The 23,118-nt window shown below is 41.5% G+C and overlaps 2 protein-coding genes across 2 annotated transcripts; one reads left to right on the plus strand and one right to left on the minus strand.

The window, feature by feature from the left end:
• Positions 1 to 1,283: 1,283 nt before the first annotated feature.
• Positions 1,284 to 23,090, minus strand: LOC307014332 (beta-1,4 N-acetylgalactosaminyltransferase 1-like; the record flags this gene model as incomplete). Its single annotated transcript, XM_079642207.1, has 8 exons — positions 1,284 to 2,820; positions 20,686 to 20,829; positions 21,129 to 21,310; positions 21,664 to 21,750; positions 22,002 to 22,115; positions 22,211 to 22,277; positions 22,622 to 22,659; positions 22,922 to 23,090. The coding sequence occupies 8 exons, from the start codon at positions 23,088 to 23,090 to the stop codon at positions 2,623 to 2,625; spliced, it is 999 nt and encodes a 332-aa protein (XP_079498333.1). The 3' UTR covers positions 1,284 to 2,622.
• coa3b (cytochrome C oxidase assembly factor 3b) lies at positions 16,714 to 19,691 on the plus strand. Its single transcript, XM_079646427.1, has 2 exons — positions 16,714 to 17,001; positions 19,032 to 19,691. The coding sequence occupies exons 1-2, from the start codon at positions 16,833 to 16,835 to the stop codon at positions 19,136 to 19,138; spliced, it is 276 nt and encodes a 91-aa protein (XP_079502553.1). The 5' UTR covers positions 16,714 to 16,832; the 3' UTR covers positions 19,139 to 19,691.
• Positions 23,091 to 23,118: the final 28 nt, after the last annotated feature.

Raw genomic sequence — 23,118 nt, forward strand, 5'->3', positions numbered from 1 at the left:
TTCCAAGGCACTCCTTTATAATTATTAGGATAAATAAAAACAGGTTTGAAATCATTCCAGTGCATACTATAGGACAGTAAACCAGAAATATAGTTTAAAACTGGAGAGATTTAAAAATATGCATAAATAAATAAATGTTAACTAGGTAAAATAAGATATGAATGAACAACAAAAATAAAATAAGTTACATGTATTTGTTATTGGCTATGGTAGGTTATTGGATATGTTCACACTTATTTGATTAATAAAATGCAAACCGATCTTTTTCATATGGGTGTTTTGAGTTGTACCCCCTAGATCAGTCTCTAGTAATTGGGCGCTCAAAGTGCACCAGATTGAAGCATTTTACTTTAAAATGTTAAAAATATCTTCCTGGGGGGGCACCCCCGGACCCCCCTAGAGGATGTAAAGTCCACCCCCCCAATTAAAACATGTTATAATACTAAATACATTTGAAGCCTTGTTATATAAGCTGTCCACCATGTCAATATGTTTCTCTGTTTGTAGTGTATTGGTCTTTTGTAGAGGTTTTTCATTGCCAGCTAAAATCTTGCCGAGGGCAGCACATTGGTCAGAACCAGCCCTGGTGTCATCCCCACAGCACCCCCCATTTGAAACATGTTCCCACGGCTATGTAATAAATCTTCAGATGGCCGGCATAGCACAGTCTGAGTAACGGCTCCTTGTGTCGATGCATCGTTGAGATACGGTCCTGTACATCTCAGAGTGTGCCGCCCACTTCCAATGCACGGTAGTGACTTCAGAGAGGATGTCCACTTCAAATACTTAACTGCAGGATCTCGGGTATTTGAAGTGGACGTACACTCCAAATACCCGAGATCCTGCAGACTTATATTTTGTCTTTGTCCCAGATATAATATGTTGCATTGTTGGAGGAGCTTGAAGATTTGCATTGCCATCACTACACTGTAGCTGCTGTGCGTCTGAAACCTTTGGAGTCTTGTAAACACTCATGTTGCATGGTATGGTGAATAACACGTGGTGCTGGTGGATCATGTCTGCAGCTTGATCTCCATGAAGCTGAACGAGTCAGGAAAGAGTCTCATCCCACTGAGAGAAGGTTTTCTGAAGCCTCATAGCGCCCCCTGGTGGCCATGTTGTAAAATGACCCCATGGTTCAGATCAACTCCCTGATAAACACTGAGGAAAAGTGAACGATGCTCATGGAGGATCCATTTAAATGTAATCAATCAAACTCAGGAGGAGTTCAGCTAGCTAGCAGGGATATCAATTATTAGAAGTTTATTCAATAATGACAAAAGTCAATGTAGAACTTTTATTTGTATAAATATATCAGAAACAGAATCAGAATTCCTTTATAAGTCCCACAGCAGGGGAATTGACCATATCATATATCTGAAATGAACCGATGAAAAGGATTGTTCCACTCAAATGAAAGTCCAGTGTTTTCTGGCTGAATGCTTTGCTTCTAAATATCACACATGCATTGATGAACTATCCACACTCTGGGGAGACTCCTCCTGTGAAGAACAGCTGCAATGTAATAATGCAGGAAACTCAGTTTACACACGAATAATACAAGTGGAAGGACATGTTGAATGTATTGTCCTGTGACCACTTCCTTAATATGTAAGAACAGATGTGGACCTTTGTAGAGGATGATTCCTTCATATCAGAGCAGAGTTCCCGTTAGCCGGTAAAATATGCTGAAGACCGGCAAATCTAAATCTCTCCGGTCAAAATATATTTCCCCTTAGCGCAATTCCGCATCAGTTACGCAACTTGCGCCACTTACGTGACAGACAAGAATAGTCAATTCTAATGTCTAACACTTAATGTGGAGAAAGAGATGTCCTGTATGGGTTGATTGTGCGTTGATCTGTTGGTAATGCCTCAGGGTTCCGGTGGGCATGTAAACAAATGCATAATGCTGCGCTATACTTTGTGGCTTCACCCGGTTGCACAGCAACGCTTATTGTTTAGGTGTCTTTTAATAAGCAGGTAGTCATATCATTAGCTAGAACTAGCTGGATCTGATCGATATGGACATAAACGCGAGTGAAGTCTAATCTGACGGGAGAGAGAGATCAGCTGCAGCTGACGAGTCGACACGCAGCTCCACATGATCACATGCAGCGGTGAGCGGACCAAACACACACTTCAGGTTAGAATATCACACGTAGCTAAACTAGTTAGATATGATTAGTTTAGGTCACTCATTACTGATCCGCGAGCTGCATGAGACTGACGGGCTGTCAGGAGAGGGAGAGAGCACTCCGTTTATGATTCCTGTGTTATTATAAGTTATAAGTTATAAGTACACTTTTGAATAATGTAGTTAATCTACTATGATTAGTTTGTTTAATATTGAATCATATCAATTAGTTTTAAAGCTCAATAAATAACAAAGAAGTCCTTTGACCGGCACTTTTCAAAATTGTGAAAGGAAAATAACCGGCGAAAAAATATTCTAACGGGAACTCTGTTCAGAGAAAGAATATATAATCAATAAAGCTCTATTCCAGTTGATGAAACAATAGAAAGGACAGTCCACGCCTAGTTGAGCTAGCCTACAGTAATCACATAAACACAACCTGAACCTTAGAAGAGGGAGAAGAGCTTTTCCACAGATTGATTGTTTCAAGGTTTCCTGTAACAGAGGAAGTTTAGCTTCTTGCTGCAGTCCTCCGTCTCGTAGCGCTTGGTGCTGTTCTTCACCAGGACGCCACAGAAACTCTGAGTCCGGCCACATTGCATCTCCTCGTCCACATCCTGCACGGCTTCTCCATCGCCCGTCCAGAACCACTGACCCGCCAGGAAGCGCAGGCCCGTCCACACCTGACCACATTTAGCAGAGAGGTGAGATATTTATGTACACACGTCTTTATTGAACAAGGGCCATGCATGTGTGGTGTCAGTGGATTTGAAATGTAGTCATTGTGTTGGAATAAAGGAGGTTTATTATAGCATGATTCCTGAATTACTGGAATGAACTCTGACAATTAACCGACACTAAGCTAAAGCATCCACGAAGCTGCTGTGATCGCCCTCTCTATAATGTGTACTACACATATACTGGTATGTTAGTACTCAAACTGTGATCGCCCTCTGTATAATGTGTACTACACATATACTCGTATGGTAGTACTCACACTGTGATCGCCCTCTGTATAATGTGTACTACACATATACTCGTATGGTAGTATTCACACTGTGATCGCCCTCTGTATAATGTGTACTACACATATACTGGTATGGTAATATTCACACTGTGATCGCCCTCTGTATAATGTGTACTACACATATACTCGTATGGTAATATTCACACTGTGATCGCCCTCTGTATAATGTGTACTACACATATACTCGTATGGTAGTATTCACACTGTGATCGCCCTCTGTATAATGTGTACTACACATATACTCGTATGGTAGTACTCACACTGTGATCGCCCTCTGTATAATGTGTACTACACATATACTCGTATGGTAGTACTCACACTGTGATCGCCCTCTGTATAATGTGTACTACACATATACTCGTATGGTAGTATTCACACTGTGATCGCCCTCTGTATAATGTGTACTACACATATACTCGTATGGTAGTACTCACACTGATTCCATGCTAGTTTTATAGGAGGCTGGATGATTGGATTAATTTGTGTGTATTTCTCTAAACTCCTTAATGTTTCCAGATGAAGATCGAGTGTTAACGCTGACAGCCTTAGAACAAATCTCAGTGTGCAAAATGTCAACACACAGGAGGAGTTTCTCTAAAACACAAACTGTGTAGAAAGCTCCGTCACCTGGTCAGTGGAAGCCTCTCCAGCCCTCAGGCGTGCGTAGGCGGGGTCGTCCTGAGTGCGCACGGAGGCCAGGTCGTAGCGGTAGTTCCAGGTGAGGTCCACTGGCTCATCTGGGTGTTCAGCCTCCAGAAGCCTGCAGTGCCTCAAAGCCTGATCCCACGTCTTCCTCTCCTTCACCAGAACCAGATTCTCATTGTAACACAAGAAACTGAACTCTCTGTCACATCGCATGTCATTCCATTTGTGAGATTGCTTGAACATCACAACACATTTAGAATCATCACCATTTGTTTGATCTGCAAGAAGTAGAAAAAGTGCTCGACATGATTCACATAACAAACCAGAAACATGTCTTTATTTTTCACTTTTTGCTTTAACTCAGAGACACTATTGATAGAAAGTGAGGAGAGGACTCTTTAAAGTAGAGACACTACATACTGATATACACCTGAACATCAGCAGGAGAGGACTCTTTAAAGTAGAGACACTACATACTGATATACACCTGAACATCAGCAGGAGAGGACTCTTTAAAGTAGAGACACTACATACTGATATACACCTGAACATCAGCAGGAGAGGACTCTTTAAAGTAGAGACACTACATACTGATATACACCTGAACATCATCAGGAGAGGACTCTTTAAAGTAGAGACACTACATACTGATATACACCTGAACATCATCAGGAGAGGACTCTTTAAAGTAGAGACACTACATACTGATATACACCTGAACATCAGCAGGAGAGGACTCTTTAAAGTAGAGACACTACATACTGATATACACCTGAACACCAGCAGGAGAAGACTCTTTAAAGTAGAGACACTACATACTGATATACACCTGAACATCATCAGGAGAGGACTCTTTAAAGTAGAGACACTACATACTGATATACACCTGAACATCAGCAGGAGAGGACTCTTTAAAGTAGAGACACTACATACTGATATACACCTGAACATCAGCAGGAGAGGACTCTTTAAAGTAGAGACACTACATACTGATATACACCTGAACATCATCAGGAGAGGACTCTTTAAAGTAGAGACACTACATACTGATATACACCTGCACATCAGCAGGAGAGGACTCTTTAAAGTAGAGACTCTACATACTAGGGCTGGGCGATATATCGAGTTTTGAATTTATATCGATATATTTTCATGCGCGATATAGGATTACATCATATCGTATATATCGATATATATTAAAACAAGCTGCAAGTTGCTGCAAACTCCGCTGCAAACTCTCTCTGCCCCGCGGCCCGCCTCTCTGTATCTCCAAGCAGCAGCAACGGCGCCCTGCCGCCTCCCCCTCACTACCCCCTCGCCCCCACCTCCCGACATTTGCATGAAGAAGCATGGCAGCAGCAGCGAACAATCCGGAGATAGAGGAGGAGACAGAAAGGAGAGAAGGTGATACAGAAAACGAGGATGAACTGGTTGTTAAGAAGAAAACAAACGGCTCTCTCATTTGGAGATGGTTTGGTTTTCAAGCGGCAGACGTGGAGCAGAAAAATGCACTTTGTAGACAATGCCGGAAAAAAGTTGCAACGAAAGGGTCGAGCACAACAAATCTCTTCCACCACTTACAACAGAAGCACAAAGTGCAGTATGAGGAGTGTATTAAACTGCGTGCTGCAACCCAGACCGTGAAGACTTGTCAGCCTCCTGCCTCAAAGCAAATCACGCTACACAACTCACTCACACGTGGTGTGCCTTATGAAAAAAAAAGCGAAAAGTGGCGTGAAATAACGAAGGCAGTGGCATATCACTTAGCCAAAGACATGGTCCCCACGTCGACTGTGGAGCAGACCGGCTTTGTAAAGCTGCTAAAAGCTGTTGACCCCAGGTACGAGTTACCTGGTCGAAATTACTTTGCAAGAGAAGCCCTGCCCGAGATGTACACCGAAGTGAGAGAGCGTCTCCTCGCCCGGCTCGCTCTAGTGTCTCACTTCGCACTGACCACCGATATCTGGTCCAGCAGGACCTGCGAGCCGTACCTGAGTGTGACAATACATTTCCTAGATGGGTGGGAAATTAAAAGTGCCTGTCTCCAGACCAGCTACTTTCCCCAGGACCACACCGGGGAACACATAGCTGAAGCCCTGCAGGATGTCCTCGTAAACTGGAAGCTCAAACCAACGGGACTGGTCGCTATAACAACAGACAACGGGACTAATGTGGTTAAAGCAGCGCGACTTAACAAGTGGATGAGGATGCAGTGTTTTGGACACAGACTTCACCTGGCCATCGGTGAGTACAATATTGAATTAACTAATATGAAATTAGAAAATAATGTTAATAAAATAAATAACTTAAACGGATAAACTATGTGCATGTGTTGTGTAATGTGTAAATTAAAGGCGTGTTGGTTAAAGCAAGGAAGGAGGGGGAGAAAGAAAGAATTGAGGGAGGAAGGATGGAAGAAAGAAATCAGGGACAGAAAGAATATGAAATGAAGGTAGTAAGGAGAAAAGAAGCAAGGAGGGAAGAAATTATAGAAGGAAAGAAGCAAGGAAGGAGGGGGGGAGAAAGAAGGAACAGAGGGAGTGAGGGAGGAATGAAGGACAGAAGGAGGGAGGGAAAGAAGGATTTGAAGATTGAAGGAAGGATGGGGGAGAGAAGGAAGGAAGGCAGTAAAGAAGCAAGTAAGGCGGGGGAGAAAGCAGTAATTGAGGGAATGAGGGAGGATGCAAGAAAGAAGGAAGAATGGTATCTTTATTTATTTATGCTGGTAGTTTTTGTTCCTGAATTATTTCATGCATGTTGATGTGCAGCTTCTAAACGTTAAATAAAGTGCCTGTGTGAGGTTTGGCTTCAAACTAGGACTGTCTGTTTTGTTTTTACTTTACGGAAAAAATATCGAGATATATATCGTATATCGCCATTCAGCTAAAAAATATCGAGATATGAATTTTGGCCCATATCGTGCAGCCCTACTACATACTGATATACACCTGGACATCAGCAGGAGAGGACTCTTTAAAGTAGAGACACTACATACTGATATACACCTGGACATCAGCAGGAGAGGACTCTTTAAAGTAGAGACACTACATACTGATATACACCTGAACATCAGCAGGAGAGGACTCTTTAAAGTAGAGAAACTACATACTGATATACACCTGAACATCAGCAGGAGAGGACTCTTTAAAGTAGAGACACTACATACTGATATACACCTGAACATCAGCAGGAGAAGACTCTTCAAAGTATATCCTAAAGTTTCGTGCTTGCAAGACTTACCGACTGCCCAGTTGGTGAAATTGGCGATCTCGTCTGTTTCCGACCATTTCCACTCGGAGTCTGAAGTCTCTTTGAACAAACCGATCCATAAGTCATTCTGAAACGAATTCTCGAACTCTTCTCCGGCTCTGATGGTGGCCAGATCACTGTGGTGTTCTCTGCAAAAGGTCTGTGCTTCCCTCCATGTCTTCTGCCTATTGTAATAATAAAAGCTAGGTCTCAGAGTAGACCCGCACATGGCAGCAAACAGCAGCAGCAGCAGGACGGAGGGTTTTCTCATCATGGTTTCCACAGACCTGCAGTCACATCAGCATTTATATGTATGTTTACTTTGTAGTCTGCAAAAATAACTTTGAACATCCCACCATTATCAGAGTTATGGTTGGGCGGCAGTAGCTCAGTGCGTGTGTGCACCTTTACCTGTATACCTGTATTTATACTGTTCTGTGTGTGTATTCAAAAAGGTTCCTTTTAAATATGAATAATCCGACAGCACTTTCTCAGCTAAGTATCAGCAGGTTAAACCGTTCAATTTCATATTTAAATATTTATTAACATTTTTTATTTCTGTTTGAAAAGTATAACCAAGTACTATTTGTTTCGGCTAATAATTTCTAAAGTGAGTTGCATTCAATTGTCAATCATGCAAATGTTATTGATGCCGCTTTTGCTTTTATTGAAATGATTGGATTATCGTAATGAATCTGGTATTTGTACAAGATATTTTTGACTAAACTAAATCTCAAAATGATTATTTCTATACTACTACTTTATTTCTTCACACATGATTCCTTGTTACTTCTGACTTTCTAGAATAAAAAAAGACATCGACATCAACGCCAGCTTTTTCTCAGTTCAGCAAAACGTTATTTTGACATATTGATACGATTAAAACTATCCAAAGTTTTTCAAAAGGCATTTCATCATTTACCTTGGAGATTTAATTATAATGAAACAGTTTAACCTTTGAGTATGGCTCTCTACCACCTCTGCTCTTTATCCAACACTTAAACACCTGACTTTACTGCTAACTGAACTGTAGTGCTGCCCTTAAACCCACTGCAGTCTGGAAGCAAGACATCAGTTCAAAGTACAGGGAATAACAAGGAATACAAAATCCAGCACTCACCTTGGATGATGACGGATTGGAAGCCAGCGCTGAGTCTCTGGGTTTTCAGGTGATGATATTTAAAATACTAGATTCACGGACTGGCTGCACCAATCACAGCTCAGATGCACTCTGTGTGGGCGAAACCCAGCTGCAAAACCCAGCTGGCTTGCAGAGTGACCGTGACATCCATGGCTTTTTGAATATTCTTTGTCCCTCAGGAAGGTTTCTATTGGAGTTTAATGACCCGGTAAAGTAAAATATTTTACAGGAAAAGTAAAGGCAGGACAGGAAGTTATACACACACACACACACACACACACACACCATTTAATTTGAAAAACAAATTCACCATCCCACCTTGAGTATGACAAAGATATGGTGCCAGTAGAATTCTGACTTTTTCTTCCAATCCTGACTTTTTTTCTTATAATTCTGTATTTTTTAACAATTCTGACTTTTTCTAACAATTTGGATTTTCTCTTGTAATTATCGGGAGCCTTTCAGATTTCCTCTGCCACTTTCGACCAATCACATAAGTGCATTATTTAAAATCATCACATAGTGTTGCATCTGTGTGTTACTTTGATCTAATAGATGATCTTGGGTAAAAGATCCCTGTTTTGTTTAGTATTTAACTATTTACAATAAATAACATTGGAGCCTGTCTCTGATTGAAATGGACTTTGTTGATGTGAGCCGCTGGTTTTGACTATGATTAAAAGTGGGTGTGCACTCTCCCCACGTGATCCGTTACAGAACATCCTGGCCGTTTCTCAGTCGGGAGGATGCTTGCTTGGTAGCATATGTCTTCCGAGTCACTTCCTTCAGAAGCGAGGCAAGAATCCTTCCTGGCATTCAGAAAACGAAGAGTGGAACAGGCTAGCAAGTGTGCAAGTGTGCGTCACATGAGAGGCCCCGCCTTACATTTTCCGCCACAGATTTGGGGAAATTGGTCCGTGCGCAAAGCATTGTGGGGATTTTAAGGACGCGAAGTCTACTCATGTGCAGCCTCAAAATTACCCCAAACCAAGGAGGCGGCCTCGGTGGAATTCCAAGTATGCTGGAGATTGGAACAGTCCTTCGGCGGCACTCGATGACGTAGCATCCTTGAAATTTTGGCTTGGAAGCCAGTTTCCTCGAGACTGAGAAACGGCCCTTCTGTCCTGAGGCCTGTACTACGAAGCAGGATTTTCGCTTAGCGAGCCAACTTCCTGGATTTCCGGTCCTACGACGCCGGTTCACTTCTTAGCGGGTTAGATAACTCATGCTGAACGGCTAGCCTGCTCCGGAGCAGGATAGGTTCCAGGATAAGAGATGAACTTCTTCTTCTTTGCTTTAATGGTGAATCGCTTCCACTTGGAGCATATATCGCCACCTAATGTTGAGTTATTTAATATCCATGTTAAATCCTTGTTTGAGAAACTTGAAAATCAGCTTATCAGTAAATATCTGTATAAACTGCCCGTGTTGTTCATGTAGAACAGTTTTCACGTAAGCCTGCACATTGATTTTATTTTTCATTGAATGTAACCGTTTCAATAAGAATACATCGATTACAGGTTGAGGTAGAAACCATGGTGGAACAGCTGATAACAACAGTGTGCGGAGTTTGAAGCGATCAAGTCATATTACAGGAGAAAGGAAATACAGAAAAGCTGCCGTTGCAGGAAAGACGGCCGGCCAGAATCAGCGACTGTGTGAACGTGAACATTAATAGAATATCACCTCCCATCTTCAGAGCAATCTGACTATTAGAACATTAGCGTTAAGAAAGCTTACTTAAATATCTGCCACAACATAAGTAACCGGATCAGAGTAACATTAAGTACAGTCCACGGCATATCACATCATAATGTATCATCTCCTTATCTGAGTCAGCTGAGCCGTATCTGGCCGTGCAACACTCACAGTGTCACATACTGTATGCAGAAGGATTATTTGAAGCAACACATTAAGTTGAGGAAACACTCGAGTCAAATGTAATGAAAGTCAGATGGTGTCTTAGACGGGGCAGTGATATCATAAACCTGTTCATGTACGCATTCAAACACTTGTTCTGTTACCAGCTGGATTCACCTTGCAGGTGCAGCTATGTGGCTTTGATCCTGGATCAAGTGTTTAAGTCATGGATGTTTAAAGTTTAACTTCTTCATGTGTCTAATATTATAGTTGACTTTTCATTCAGGAAGTATGACGCTGCGCTGTCAGTAGCTTCTCCATGTTTGTGATTGGTCGAATGCTCCAGATACCACCCCTTTCATGTGAACGCACCTAACTAGATAGGACACGGCTGGCTTGAGCGATCCACTTGATAACCAGCGTCGTAGGACCGTTTAGTGAGAGCGCGTATGTTTTGGATTAGGCCAACCGGCTAACTCAAACATATCCAGGTTAGGTTGAACCAGCTTCGTAGTACAGGCCTCTGGTTTCACCTCTCTAAAGACAGTCTAGTTTTACAACAGGACAAACATCACATCATATTTACATTAATTCATTTTGTATTCAAAGTGAAACACACATGAGGTTCAGTCCAGGCCTCAGTAGACTGGAGTCTTTGAGGAAACTATTTATTTAATGAGAGTCCTCATCCTACGCATTCAAGTACAGTGTTAAATAGTGGCTCATTGAAAACCAACAGTGTCATCACTGGTGTGTGTGTGTGTGTGTGTGTGTGTGTGTGTGTGTGTGTGTGTGTGTAAACCTAACCTGGATATGTTTGAGCTAGCTGGTTGGTCTAATCCAACACACACACACACACACACACACACACACACACACACACACACACACACACACACACACACACACACACACACACACACACACACACACACACACACACACACACACACACACACACACACACACACACACACACACACACACACACACACACACACACACACACACACACACACACACACACACACACACACACACACACACACACACACACACCAGTGATGACACTGTTGGTTTTCAATGAGCCACTATTTAACACTGTACTTGAATGCGTAGGATGAGGACTCTCATTAAATAAATAGTTTCCTCAAAGACTCCAGTCTACTGAGGCCTGGACTGAACCTCATGTGTGTTTCACTTTGAATACAAAATGAATTAATGTAAATATGATGTGATGTTTGTCCTGTTGTAAAACTAGACTGTCTTTAGAGAGGTGAAACCAGAGGCCTGTACTACGAAGCTGGTTCAACCTAACCTGGATATGTTTGAGTTAGCCGGTTGGTCTAATCCAAAACATACGCGCTCTCTCTAAACGGTCCTACGACGCTGGTTATCAAGTGGATCGCTTAAGCCAGCCGTGTCCTATCTAGTTAGGTGCGTTCACATGAAAGGGGTGGTATTTGGAGCATTCGACCAATCACAAACATGGAGAAGCGTACTGACAGCGCAGCGTCATACTTCCTGAATGAAAAGTCAACTATAATATTAGACTTATGAAGAAGTTAAACTTTAAACATCCATGACTTAAACTCTTGATCCAGGATCAAAGCCACATAGCTGCACCTGCAAGGTGAATACAGCTGGTAACAGAACAAGTGTTTGAATGAACAGGTTTATGATATCACTGCTGTTAGAAATTAAAATCAATATTTAATGATATAAGAGTTTAAACATACAGTAATGCTATAACTGTTGTTATTGTGAAAATACTTCCAGTTAGCTTTCGCCTGTGGTTAAAGTTTATTTTGAAAAGCTATTCCGGAAGGGGTCTGCAAAATACCAACAGTAGTTTGACTTCAGGTTGTACGGAAAATATCGATTACAGCCGTTAAAATGCAATAAATGAAAAGTCATAAAAGAGAATATGAGGAGAAAAGGCGTGTTTAGTTATGTATTGAATGTACAATGTCAAAATCCTCTTATTATACATCCTACATGGATGTATAATAAGAACTGGATACAGCATGGGAGGCGGGGCCTCATTCACTACTATGAGAGTTGCTCATTGGCGCATGATGATAAAATGGGCCAACTTTTGAGAGAGCGAAACATCACAGATTACCCAGCATGCCTGAGAAGTACCTGTATGTGCGCTCATAGAGCATGCACAACTTTAACCACGGACCCCAAAAGGCTCGTTCACATTAAGCACGTCAATTTGCGTACACGTAACAGCACCGCGCGTTCATGACAGCATGGTATTGGATCTTTATATATACAGTCTATGTATTGGATTTGTTATAATGGATTTGATATTAACGAGGTGGCCGCGGCAGTTAGCAGCTAACGGCTAGCTATTAATTATGCTATACTATAACACCCCTTTTTGTATTTAACAAAAAGGGGTGTTATTGTATGTGTATATATATATATATATATATATATATATATATATATATATATATATATATATATATATATATATATAAACTGTGTACTATACCAGACCGCTAAATTCTCCAAACTGTTACAGTCAGAACACGTAACATGAAGGTGCCGGGCGGCGCGGTCCCGTGGGTTAGATGCGCGTTCATAATGCAGAGAAAAATAACTCTCAGAATAACGTTATTAGCACATTTTACAACTTGAGGACCGAATGTTTTTAATAAGAGCTATACAAACGTTCATACTGGGTAGTTTATTTAGTTTAAAAAAAATTATCCAACGATTTACAGACGTCTCTTTCCCAATGTAAGTCAATGGGAAAAAGTGTTTCCGGGCCCAGCAACCTAAAGGAAGTGTAGTACCGCCGTTTGGCCACAACGAATATTCTCATCAGAGTCTGGTGCACTTCCTGGGGGCTTGGGGCGGAAGATTACGCCACAGCCGCCATTGAAGAGGAGGAGCCAAATGAGATATATAGTCAGGTGACGGAGCTCTGTGGAGCCTCTTTCTTCACGGCCGCGACTGCGAGAGGGAACTGCAGTTTCTCTCTCTGAACCATATCTCTGCTTGTAACATTACCGCGCCATTTTAATTAAAGTACCCATTTGAACATTATGCCAGAGACTCCATTGGTCTCATTTATCCTAAGCTTCTCTCCTGGATGCGAGAATAACGAACAAAGCTAATACTGCCCCGTCTAAGACACCATCTGACTTTCATTACATTTGACTCGAGTGTTTCCTCAACTTAATGTGTTGCTTCAAATAATCCTTCTGCATACAGTATGTGACACTGTGAGTGTTGCACGGCCAGATACGGCTCAGCTGACTCAGATAAGGAGATGATACATTATGATGTGATATGCCGCGGACTGTACTTAATGTTACTCTGATCCGGTTACTTATGTTGTGGCAGATATTTAAGTAAGCTTTCTTAACGCTAATGTTCTAATAGTCAGATTGCTCTGAAGATTGTTGGAGATTTGGAGGATGTTGCAAACCAACCTCGTCTCCGCGTGTCGTTTAACAAGCTAGGTGAATTCGGGAGAAGAGAGGGATTAAGAAACACCAGAATACAAGTTAAACAAAAGTCCGGCTTTTAATGATATACAGTAACGATACAAAATACAAAGAAATCACGAAGCACTCTGCAGAGTACTCCGGGCTCAGGTTCTACCACGTGTGTGAGACAGGTCTCAGGAACGGCTGGTGAAAAACAAGAGCGCGAACCAAAGGAAAACACAGGCTTTCATACTAAAACACAGGAGGAGGTGTGTACGTGCATTCCCCCAGAGGTCATCTTATTGGCAGAGATCAACACATGGCCTGTCGCACCCAATCAGTGCGACACAGCAGAAGAAACCCCGCTCACATCTTGTAGCCAGCCCCCCAGTCCGTTTATGGCCCTTTGTCCCTGGGTCCATCCCCCCCACCCAGTTTATGGCCCTTCAGGTTACCACACACAAGTTAAAAGTATGTTTTAAAATATAGTTGTTATAGTTGGCTAAATATACGTAATACATGTTAATTACTTTCATATCAATAACAACGAGGAACACATTACCTATGCTCTTAAGCGGTATTAGAGATGCTTTTCAAATAGTCAAACTTCTCAGGCTTACCTATGGCCCTTCCATTTGTTTGAGCTATTGTTCACATCTTTACTTCAAATAAAAGGTTTCACATTGTATATTTCCAGCTTCCTTTACACATACTGCTATTATTAATACAAAGTAACTAACCACACACCTCTATTGAAAACAAGTCGATTCCCCTGACAATTGACATGCTGAAACTCCTGGAATGCGTCCCTCCCCCACCTCTCTCGTCCCTGTCATAAAAACTGTTTCCATTTCATATAGAGTAATAAAAGATGTTTAAGCTAATTTCTCCACAATGTTTGTAGCCATTTAGTACCCACACATGAAAGAATAAGAACAGAGGTATAGTTGACCAGTAATCATGTAGCAGATCTATTTACTGCAATGAAAACACATACACATCTGCTACAAGATTGTGTCACACACACCCATTTTTTACGAGGGAAGCATTCCAGCGTCTGGCACTATCTCCAAATATGGTGTCCCCTTCTCACCTCTCTCTCTAAACACAAGGAATTCACCTCAATATATTGGGGGAGGAAAGGATACTTTGTCCCTTCAAATTTAACACACATGAACATATATAAGGTGACACCAAAATGAATATACCAGATTTTACTTTCCTGTCATACCCCGTTACTTTAATACTTCAAATAATTCAAATAATCCTTCAAGATGGGAGGTGATATTCTATTAATGTTCACGTTCACACAGTCGCTGATTTTGGCCGGCCGTCTTTCCTGCAACGGCAGTTTAAACTGTATTTTCTTTATCAAAGAAGAAGAACTCCGCACAGTTGATCTCTTATCCTGGAACCTATCCTGCTCCGGCGCAGGCTAGCCGTTCAGAATAAGTTATCTAGCCCGCTAAAAAGTGAACCAGCTTCGTAGTACCGGAAATCCCAGAAGTTAGCTTGCTAAACGAAAATCTCCATTCGTAGTATCGGCCCCAGGTTAGCCGCACAGCATAAGTTACCATGGAGACCTAGCCCGCTCGGGCCGGAAACAGAGTTTTCCCTGAAGTTAGCTCGCTAAGCAAACATCCTGCTTCGTAGTGCAGGCCTCTGTATTCAGTGATGTCGTGTATTGTAACCATGTGGTGGTGTTTGTATTCGTGCTTGTAGGATCTCCATCTGGCAAAGGGACTCTCGGTGAGAACTAGCCTTTTGGCTCATTCAAGACATTTACATGTTTTTAATATGTTTATTATTATAAAACGGACAAGTCAAATCAAGCAATCTGATTGGCTCTTAGCCGTGATATACTGAGCGTATACCACGGGTAGAATTGTAAGTTACTTTTTACAACAAGTCAGTATCCCTCCGCGTCTGAGAAAAACAGTATACCGTTGTGCTGAAAAGCAAACTGGAACAAGAAACCAGCGGAGAAGTAACGGGGCAGAAGCCCTCCTTTTTGACGCAGCGGTCCAGACATAGACATCAAACGGCAAAACATATTCAGTGTGCAGTTCCTTTGGCATTAGGGCAGGGATATCTAGATACTTTTGAAGGTTTAACATAATGAATTGTGCTACTTTTAAAGCAAGCAACGATGTTTTCAAATCTGTAATCAAAGAGGTCCGCAAAAACGCAATCGACCAATCAGATTGCTTGATTTGACTTGTCAGTTTTATAAATATATTTAAATTTCTTCCGTTACGAAACAAACTTACAAAGCTTAAAATGGAAACATTTAAGATTAACTTCGACCTCCGGGGGGGGTCTTACTATAGTATGGATGAGTGGATTGAGCAGTGCCTATCTCCAGAAAAAAAATACCTAAACTACGACATGCAGAGCTACGTGAAGAGCAGGTAGACCAACTGGAAAAGTACCACCATTCAAAAGCTTTCTGATGCGGGTCTTGAAACAAAGCAGAGAAATTATGACCGTTAGTGGCCACAGGTGCGAAAGCTCTCTCCAGAGCTACTGGAAGCCGAATCTCGGGGACCGGAGAAAGTGGAGCAATATTCTCGCCACGCCAAGCAACAGCCTCGAACAACCTCAACCTATACAAGTGACCACGTAAGCCATGCTACTGATGCTGGACAGTTTTTCAGTGGAAGCACAATAAACAGCAACATACACATTAATGTAAATAAACAGCAAAATAATGGATCAACGCTCTCTGTCTAATATGTTCGCTTGCTGTTAGTGTTGTTGCATAGCAACCACCTTGCACTATGTTTTGTGCAGAAGGCAACGGAGGGACTATTTTATTTTGAACATCATTATTTACTAATAAAAACTATTTAAATTAGAGTGTGTATTTTTCTTTCATATTGCCACACTTGGTAACCGTTTTATAAAAGCAATAGCTCACGACAGGCCGTGGTATATGCTCATTATATCACAGCTAAGGGGCGTGGTTCGGCCCGACGCGAAGCGGAGGGTCGAACCACCACTTAAATATACACTGTCTCTTGTTTTAAATAAATCAATTCAATGGAATTTATTATTACCATTTGTTCCTCCAAATCTTGACCGCTTTCTCAGAAGTTTTGACTTTTCTTCTCATAAATGTGTTATCTAAAAAGAACAGAGGGGGAGTGTGTCTGTGTGTGTATGTGTCGTGTTGCTCCCAGAGAACAACTAACAATGTGGTTTCTGCACCACAAGAGGCAGCAACACACTAAACTGTGTCTAGTGTGCCTGAACAGAGCCTGAAGAAGACCATTTCCCTTCCGGTGAGAGCTGTGACTCCAGCAGCTGATTATCCAACCGGTCATGGCGGAGAAAGGAGCAGAAGAGTCCGCTAAAGCCTCACCATCGTCGGCAGAGAAGCTGCTGCCCCGCCACAAGCAGGAGCTGGACTACTGGAAGAGGAACGCAGCGCGCCTGCGCACAAGGAACCTGGGCACCGGTCTGCTGATAGGCGCGTTTGTTGTCGGCATGTGTATCCTTCAGTGGGGCAAAGTCACTAACAAGTACTGCACTGAAGTACAACTGAGAAGTACTTTACCTGAGAGTGTTAGGCTGTATAGAAACTCAAATACTTCAATTTATGTGGTTTTACTATTATCGTGATTTTTTTCCAGGAGTGCAAAGTAACTAACCAAAGCACTGCAGGTTCCTCACGTTCTCACCAGAGAGCAGGAATATACATTTAGCTGCGCAGCTCAATTGTATCGATAAACAACTTATTTAAACAAAATTTGGTAAATTTAAATGTAAATTTGTTCAAATTTAAACATTAAATATCATGTATTTTTGCATTATCACTGTTTGTCACCAGAGGACGCCAGAGCCCATGTCAATAATGTATGAAGCAAAATGCAATATCCCCCCCTAGATAAGTGTATGCAAAGTACTGCACTGAAGTACAACTGTGAAGTACTATACCTGAGTGTTTTAGGGAAAGGTTGTAGAAGTACTCAGAGATATTTGGGTAAAAGTAGAAGTACTCAGATCTTGTACTTGAGTAAAAGTAGAAGTACCAGATTGTAGGAATACTCTGTTACAGTAAAAGTCTTGCATTCAAAATCTTCCTCAAGTCGAAGAAAAGTCTTGAATCACCAGACACCAGGAATGTTAATGTTCAATTTGCTGAGTGGCTCAATCTAATCTATAATACACTTTAATTAAGTTAATTTAAATGTGTATTTGGTCCAATTTAAACTAAAGTTGTCATGTATTTCTACATTATCGCTGTTTGCCACCAGAGGGCGCCAGAGCCCATGTCATAATGCATATTGCCTCTGCAGTGTAACAGGCATTTTGTTGAACTGTTATTTAAATATTGATTTTTTTAAACGGCATAATTTAGCATTTTACAGCCTTAGTATATAAACAACTGAAATTGAAAGTTGTTAAAATAATACTTGATGCGTCGTAGCAAAGAAATAAAAAGCAGGTATTCTTAGTTTCATTTGAAAGGATAAGAGATTACAATTCTTTATTTCATACTTTCAACAGATTAAATGACCATTCATTTCCCCTGTAGATAAAGAAGCATGCCCCACTTAATCCTCACTTCAGTCAGTCACACTTTTTGGTGTTTGAATGGGATTAGTTGACACCGATTATTAGCAGACATTCCTAAACATACTACCAAATGCTTAACTCTCAATCCATCATGAAGACAACAGACGATAGAAAACCACTTTGCTCTTATCAGGAAACCTTTTTCGCTTTACATTTAGAAAATAAAGCTCATACCTCAGATACGTGTAGGTAAATATATGTCAAATTATTCATCATCATGTATTATTGAGAATATGAATATCTTTATACACCACTTCATATTGAAATATAACCATTTTTTATGTAACTCTTATCTTTAATTGCACATTTTAACTTTACATTCTCATGTTACACTGAAAAAACTGAAACGTTGACTTTAATCAAATGTCAACAGATTCCACGTAACTGTATTAGTTAGTTCAAAGCAATAATATTAAGTTTAGATAAAAAAGTATTAGGTTCAACTTAATATTATTGCCTTCCACTAACCTAATACAGTTATGTGAAATTTGTTGACAAAATACATTTAATTAAAGTCAACATTTCAGTTTTTTCAGTAGACCATAAATATTTGTATTGCATTTCTCTACTCAGCACATTTCTATTTTAACCGCTTATATTATAATTTTTTTATCCCATTTCATTTAGTCTGTATGATTATCCACCAGAATCAAGACCCTAGGTGGTCTAGATCCTAAGCTACTGTTAAAATAACAACCAATGGCAGACATTTTCAAAATCGGTTCCATTGGACAAATATGCGATGGCCCTATAGCCACACATCGTGCTTAGGGCATGCTCTAACAGTGTGCCAACGTTCATGTTTTTATCATCAAAAGCACAATTCTTTCACATATCTGCTGGACTGTTATGCATATTTTTGACATTTCCATTTCCCCGGGATAATGGAATGTTGTGGTTCTTAAGGATGCAGTTGCTTTTCTTTGACCTGGAGCTGTTCAGTCAGCTACACCATCGTGTCCGTCAAACAGGAGCGAGTCCTGGAGGAGCTGGACGACGAGGCCAGGGTCCACGTCATGAGAGTGCCTCGCACCGGAACCAACTCCTGATCCAACTCCCGGTCCAACTCCTGAACCAGCCCACCTCAGCCATCTGGAACCAAAGCCTACACCAACTTTCCCCACATCCAGTGCAAGTTATTTCACTCCGCAGCTGCATATAATCAGCTCAACATTTCCTCAGTGGGGCAAAGTCACTTACACAAGCACTGCAGGTTCCTCGAGCTCTCATCAGAGAGCAGGAATATACTCTTTGCTGAGCAGCTCAATCTAATCTATAAACAGCCTATTTCAAAAGTGAATGTAAATATAGTCGAATTTAAAAATTGAATATCACGTATTTTTACATTATCACTGTTTGTCACCCGAGTCAATAATCATGCATGCAGCAAAATACAAGACCCCCCTTCTCGTGTTACCATAAGTTATTGTGACGATTTTGACGAATATTGCAATTGTGATATCAATGACGTTCTTAGAGAGGCGGACCACTGTTCTCATTGTAATATAAATATATATGATATATTAACCAATGTATTATGTTGACGTTTAACCCGTTGGAAAGGTTCGAATAAAATAAAAACAGTCAATTCACCTTCCTTAACATATATTGTCTTTCTCTCAATTCCCGATATACTGTATACCCAATACCCCTCCTCCTTTCCCTTCCTTGCATCTGAGCTTCGAAGGCCCGCTCAACGCTGCATGCTTGCATTTTTTATTATTCTTGTATTCATACTAGGGCTGTCAAGTTAACGCGTTAATGACGCATTCACGCAAAAATAAATTAACGCCACTATTTTAACGCGATTAGCGCATGTGTATTTTTTGTCCTCGGCCGCCCCGTAGTTTCAGAGCGCATAGAGTTTAAAATCACATCTACAAGCTGATGCTGACAGCCCCGCTCCTGCCGTCCGCTTGCGGCAGACCACACTTCCACGCTCACCGGCAGGCACCGACTGGCCATCGGGAGGACCGGGAGGGTGTGTGTATGTGTGGCGCGAGCGGGTGAGAGAGAACGTGCACACCTTACGTTTATTGTTGTTAGCATCTGGTGCTAGCTAGCTGCGCTAACGGATATAAGGAGCTTTTTCAATGAAAACAGAGGAGTGACATTTCGCCGACAACTGCGCCGAGCACTTGACTTCATGCAGGCAGCCAGACAGAGGGGCATTGTGGGAAAAGTCAGCACGGATAGTGCAACATGATTGCAGCGTCCAGGCAGCTCTCGTTCGAGCATATGCCTTGAGTTACACATAGCTCCAACGAACGAACACACTATTATTATTGTATGAGAGGTTCCAGGTTGAATTGAGGTGAATATTTGTAATGTTCAGAGGTTGTGTTTAATATTCATGAGAATATTTGTCATTGTTCAAATGATAAACATTTGCATAAAGCATATTTGTCCACTCATGTTGATAAGAGTATTACAAACTTTAAAAATATTCCTCTAAGGTACATTTAGAACAGATCAAAAATGTGCGATTAATCGTGATTCAATATTTTAATCCACTGACAGCCCTAATTTATACCCATCATATTTTTTTTATTATTGTGCTATATAAATAAACTTGCCGTGTCTTGCTTTGACTTACCTCGTCGAGTTCAGGGTTCGCCTCCATCACTCTCACCATCTCTTCGATTTTCGTCAACTCTGTAAACAGGAAGTCATCGTCCACCCACAGGAAGTACTTGGTGGTGACCTGGGAGACCGCCAGGTTCCTGCCAGCAAACCAGCCCTGATGGAGGAAAATATGATTCCATGATTGGACCATCGTTGTCAGTTAATAACTGGAACGTAGAGACCGTTTTGAGATGGGAGAAAGTGGGCGCCCGGTGGCCCTTTTCCTAAAGCTGACCTCCTTAACGAGTTATTGCAAAGTTGTGTGAAGATAAATCGGTCCAGTTGAGGTCAAACGGGTTGCCTATGGCCCCCCCCCCCCCCCCCCCCTCTTGTTAACTCGCTGCCTTTCTATTTTCTAACTTCAAATTCCATTTAATGCTCATCTGTGTTGTATAGTGCCACTTTGAAATGTACCTGAGCTGGAGGCATGATGGAATGTTGGATGTGATCTCCAGGAATGTTCTCTGTTACAAAGCTGTCGTCTGCGATGATGACTTCTATGTCTTTGTAAAACTGCCGGATGCTTTTCAACAACGCATTGAGTTCTGGGTAGCGCAGGAACGTCTTTGTGGTGATGGTGACTTGAGAGTTGATATCTGACATATAGAGAAGAAGAGTTATTTAAAGAAAAGACACATGAAGACATCATGAGACCCTCTGTCCATGCTGTTAGCTCACGGCTGTTCTGTTTACGTTCTCAGATCTGAACCCATCTGTTCAATTTGGGTCTGGAATTAGGAATGGATTATTTCAATGCTAACTGATTTGACTGATTTTACATTGGTCAACATGAACAGGATTGGTGAAGCAGTCTGGAATATACTGGACAGCATTTGAGCTTTTATATGAGATCACTGATTGATGCGTGAATGTATATCCCACAAAGAAGAGAAGCAGCTACTTCGTGCCATCAATGAGTGTTTTGTCCCCACGCTGAGTGAACTCCCACCTGTTCCCATGTGGTACAGGACTGGAGGTTGAGGCTGTTTGATGGTAATGGGAAACACAGCTTCATGGTCCTCAAACTGGAAGGATGCTGAGAACAGAAGAGGAAAGCTGTGTCTCACTGATAATACATTAGGTAGGGCACACTAACACATTTCACAAACTAGATTAAACACACACAGAAACACACATTCATACAAACAAACCTGTACAAAACATTGACAACTTTGTAATTCTATTAGATTACATTTGCTCTTTTAGGGTTAGGGTGAGGGTTATGTTGTGCATCTCCTTGCTACAAAGACAGATTTGTTTATATAAAGAGAATTCTTCATGTCATACCGAGGTCTCCGGTGTGTATGTGGTAAACAGTGCTGGTATAGGACACATCAGCCAGCAGCTCATTGAGGGTCTCCAGGCTGCTGGACTCCACCATCAGTCGGCTCTCACCATTACCTGTCATGGGGAGAACATACTATGAGTTTATCTCCTCAACCTCAAAATGTGTATACTTTCATTTGTTTAACCTGTCACATTTAGTTAGAGCTCACCTTGGACCTTTGCTCCTTCAGCTGGAATCACTGTGCTCAGGACTCCTTCGGACACTTTCAAGGACACCTAGAGTCGACACACTCAGTAAATCTTTAATCTTCTTCATTTATTTTGCAAGAAAAAAAACATGGGATGACGATGGGTGAAAAACGATCAAAATATTTGCATACTCTACTTCTTGGCATAACGTTAGCATTGTTTGATTAAAAAGGTTGAATTATCTTCAGTTAGTTTAGGTCGGCACCAATATGGAAATAACCACCAGCGGCTCCAGAGCACAGGTGAAGCTGGGATGCACAGATAGCCCACACCGTTTGAGATCGGAGGAAATCACAAAGTGAAGGCTAAAGTTAAGAAGGGACCCAGGTTACTCTGAAGGAGATCAGATGTATCTGTGGGATCACACCAACCGTGTAGTTCTTTCTTTGTTCTGCATGCAGTGCTAGACCTGGAATCAACATGAATTGTACTTTGATACTCTTCATTTACTGAAGTACACACATTCACCTCTGGATTTGTTGACTGTAATAAACCTAGGTAATGCAAATATATCAGGGCGTGATCAAACCAAACCAAACATCACAATCCAGCTTCCTGTCTGACTAGTTCTCGAGCCATACAGCATCAGTTTTTAAATTGTATTTTAAACACAGCCTTCTGTTGTGTGACAATGAGAGTAATGAGAGGACAACCTGTACGGTGTAGCATACCTGGGATGAAGGTGGGGGTCATAGGTCGTACTTTGAAACCCTGGATAGGGTACTGCAGGGGAGAGTTAGACGGAGCAAACAGCCGTGTGGATAACACAGACTCAGTCCTGTTGGGGAGATAGGAGGGTTGGTAGTGAGGATGTGAGGATGAGGTAAAGGCTTCAAACATAAATCAAAAAGGTGCCGTGCAAGGATGT

This window comes from Notothenia rossii (assembly GCF_949606895.1).
Source record: "Notothenia rossii genome assembly, chromosome: 8".
In the NCBI taxonomy this organism is placed as follows: domain Eukaryota; kingdom Metazoa; phylum Chordata; class Actinopteri; order Perciformes; family Nototheniidae; genus Notothenia; species Notothenia rossii.

Coding starts and splice junctions, on each gene's coding strand:
- coa3b (XM_079646427.1), top strand. CDS start 16,833: ATGGCGGAGAAAGGAGCAGAAGAGTCCGCTAAAGCCTCACCATCGTCG. Junction 17,002..19,031: donor CGCGTTTGTTGTCGGCATGT/GTATCCTTCAGT, acceptor GGAGCTGTTCAG/TCAGCTACACCATCGTGTCC.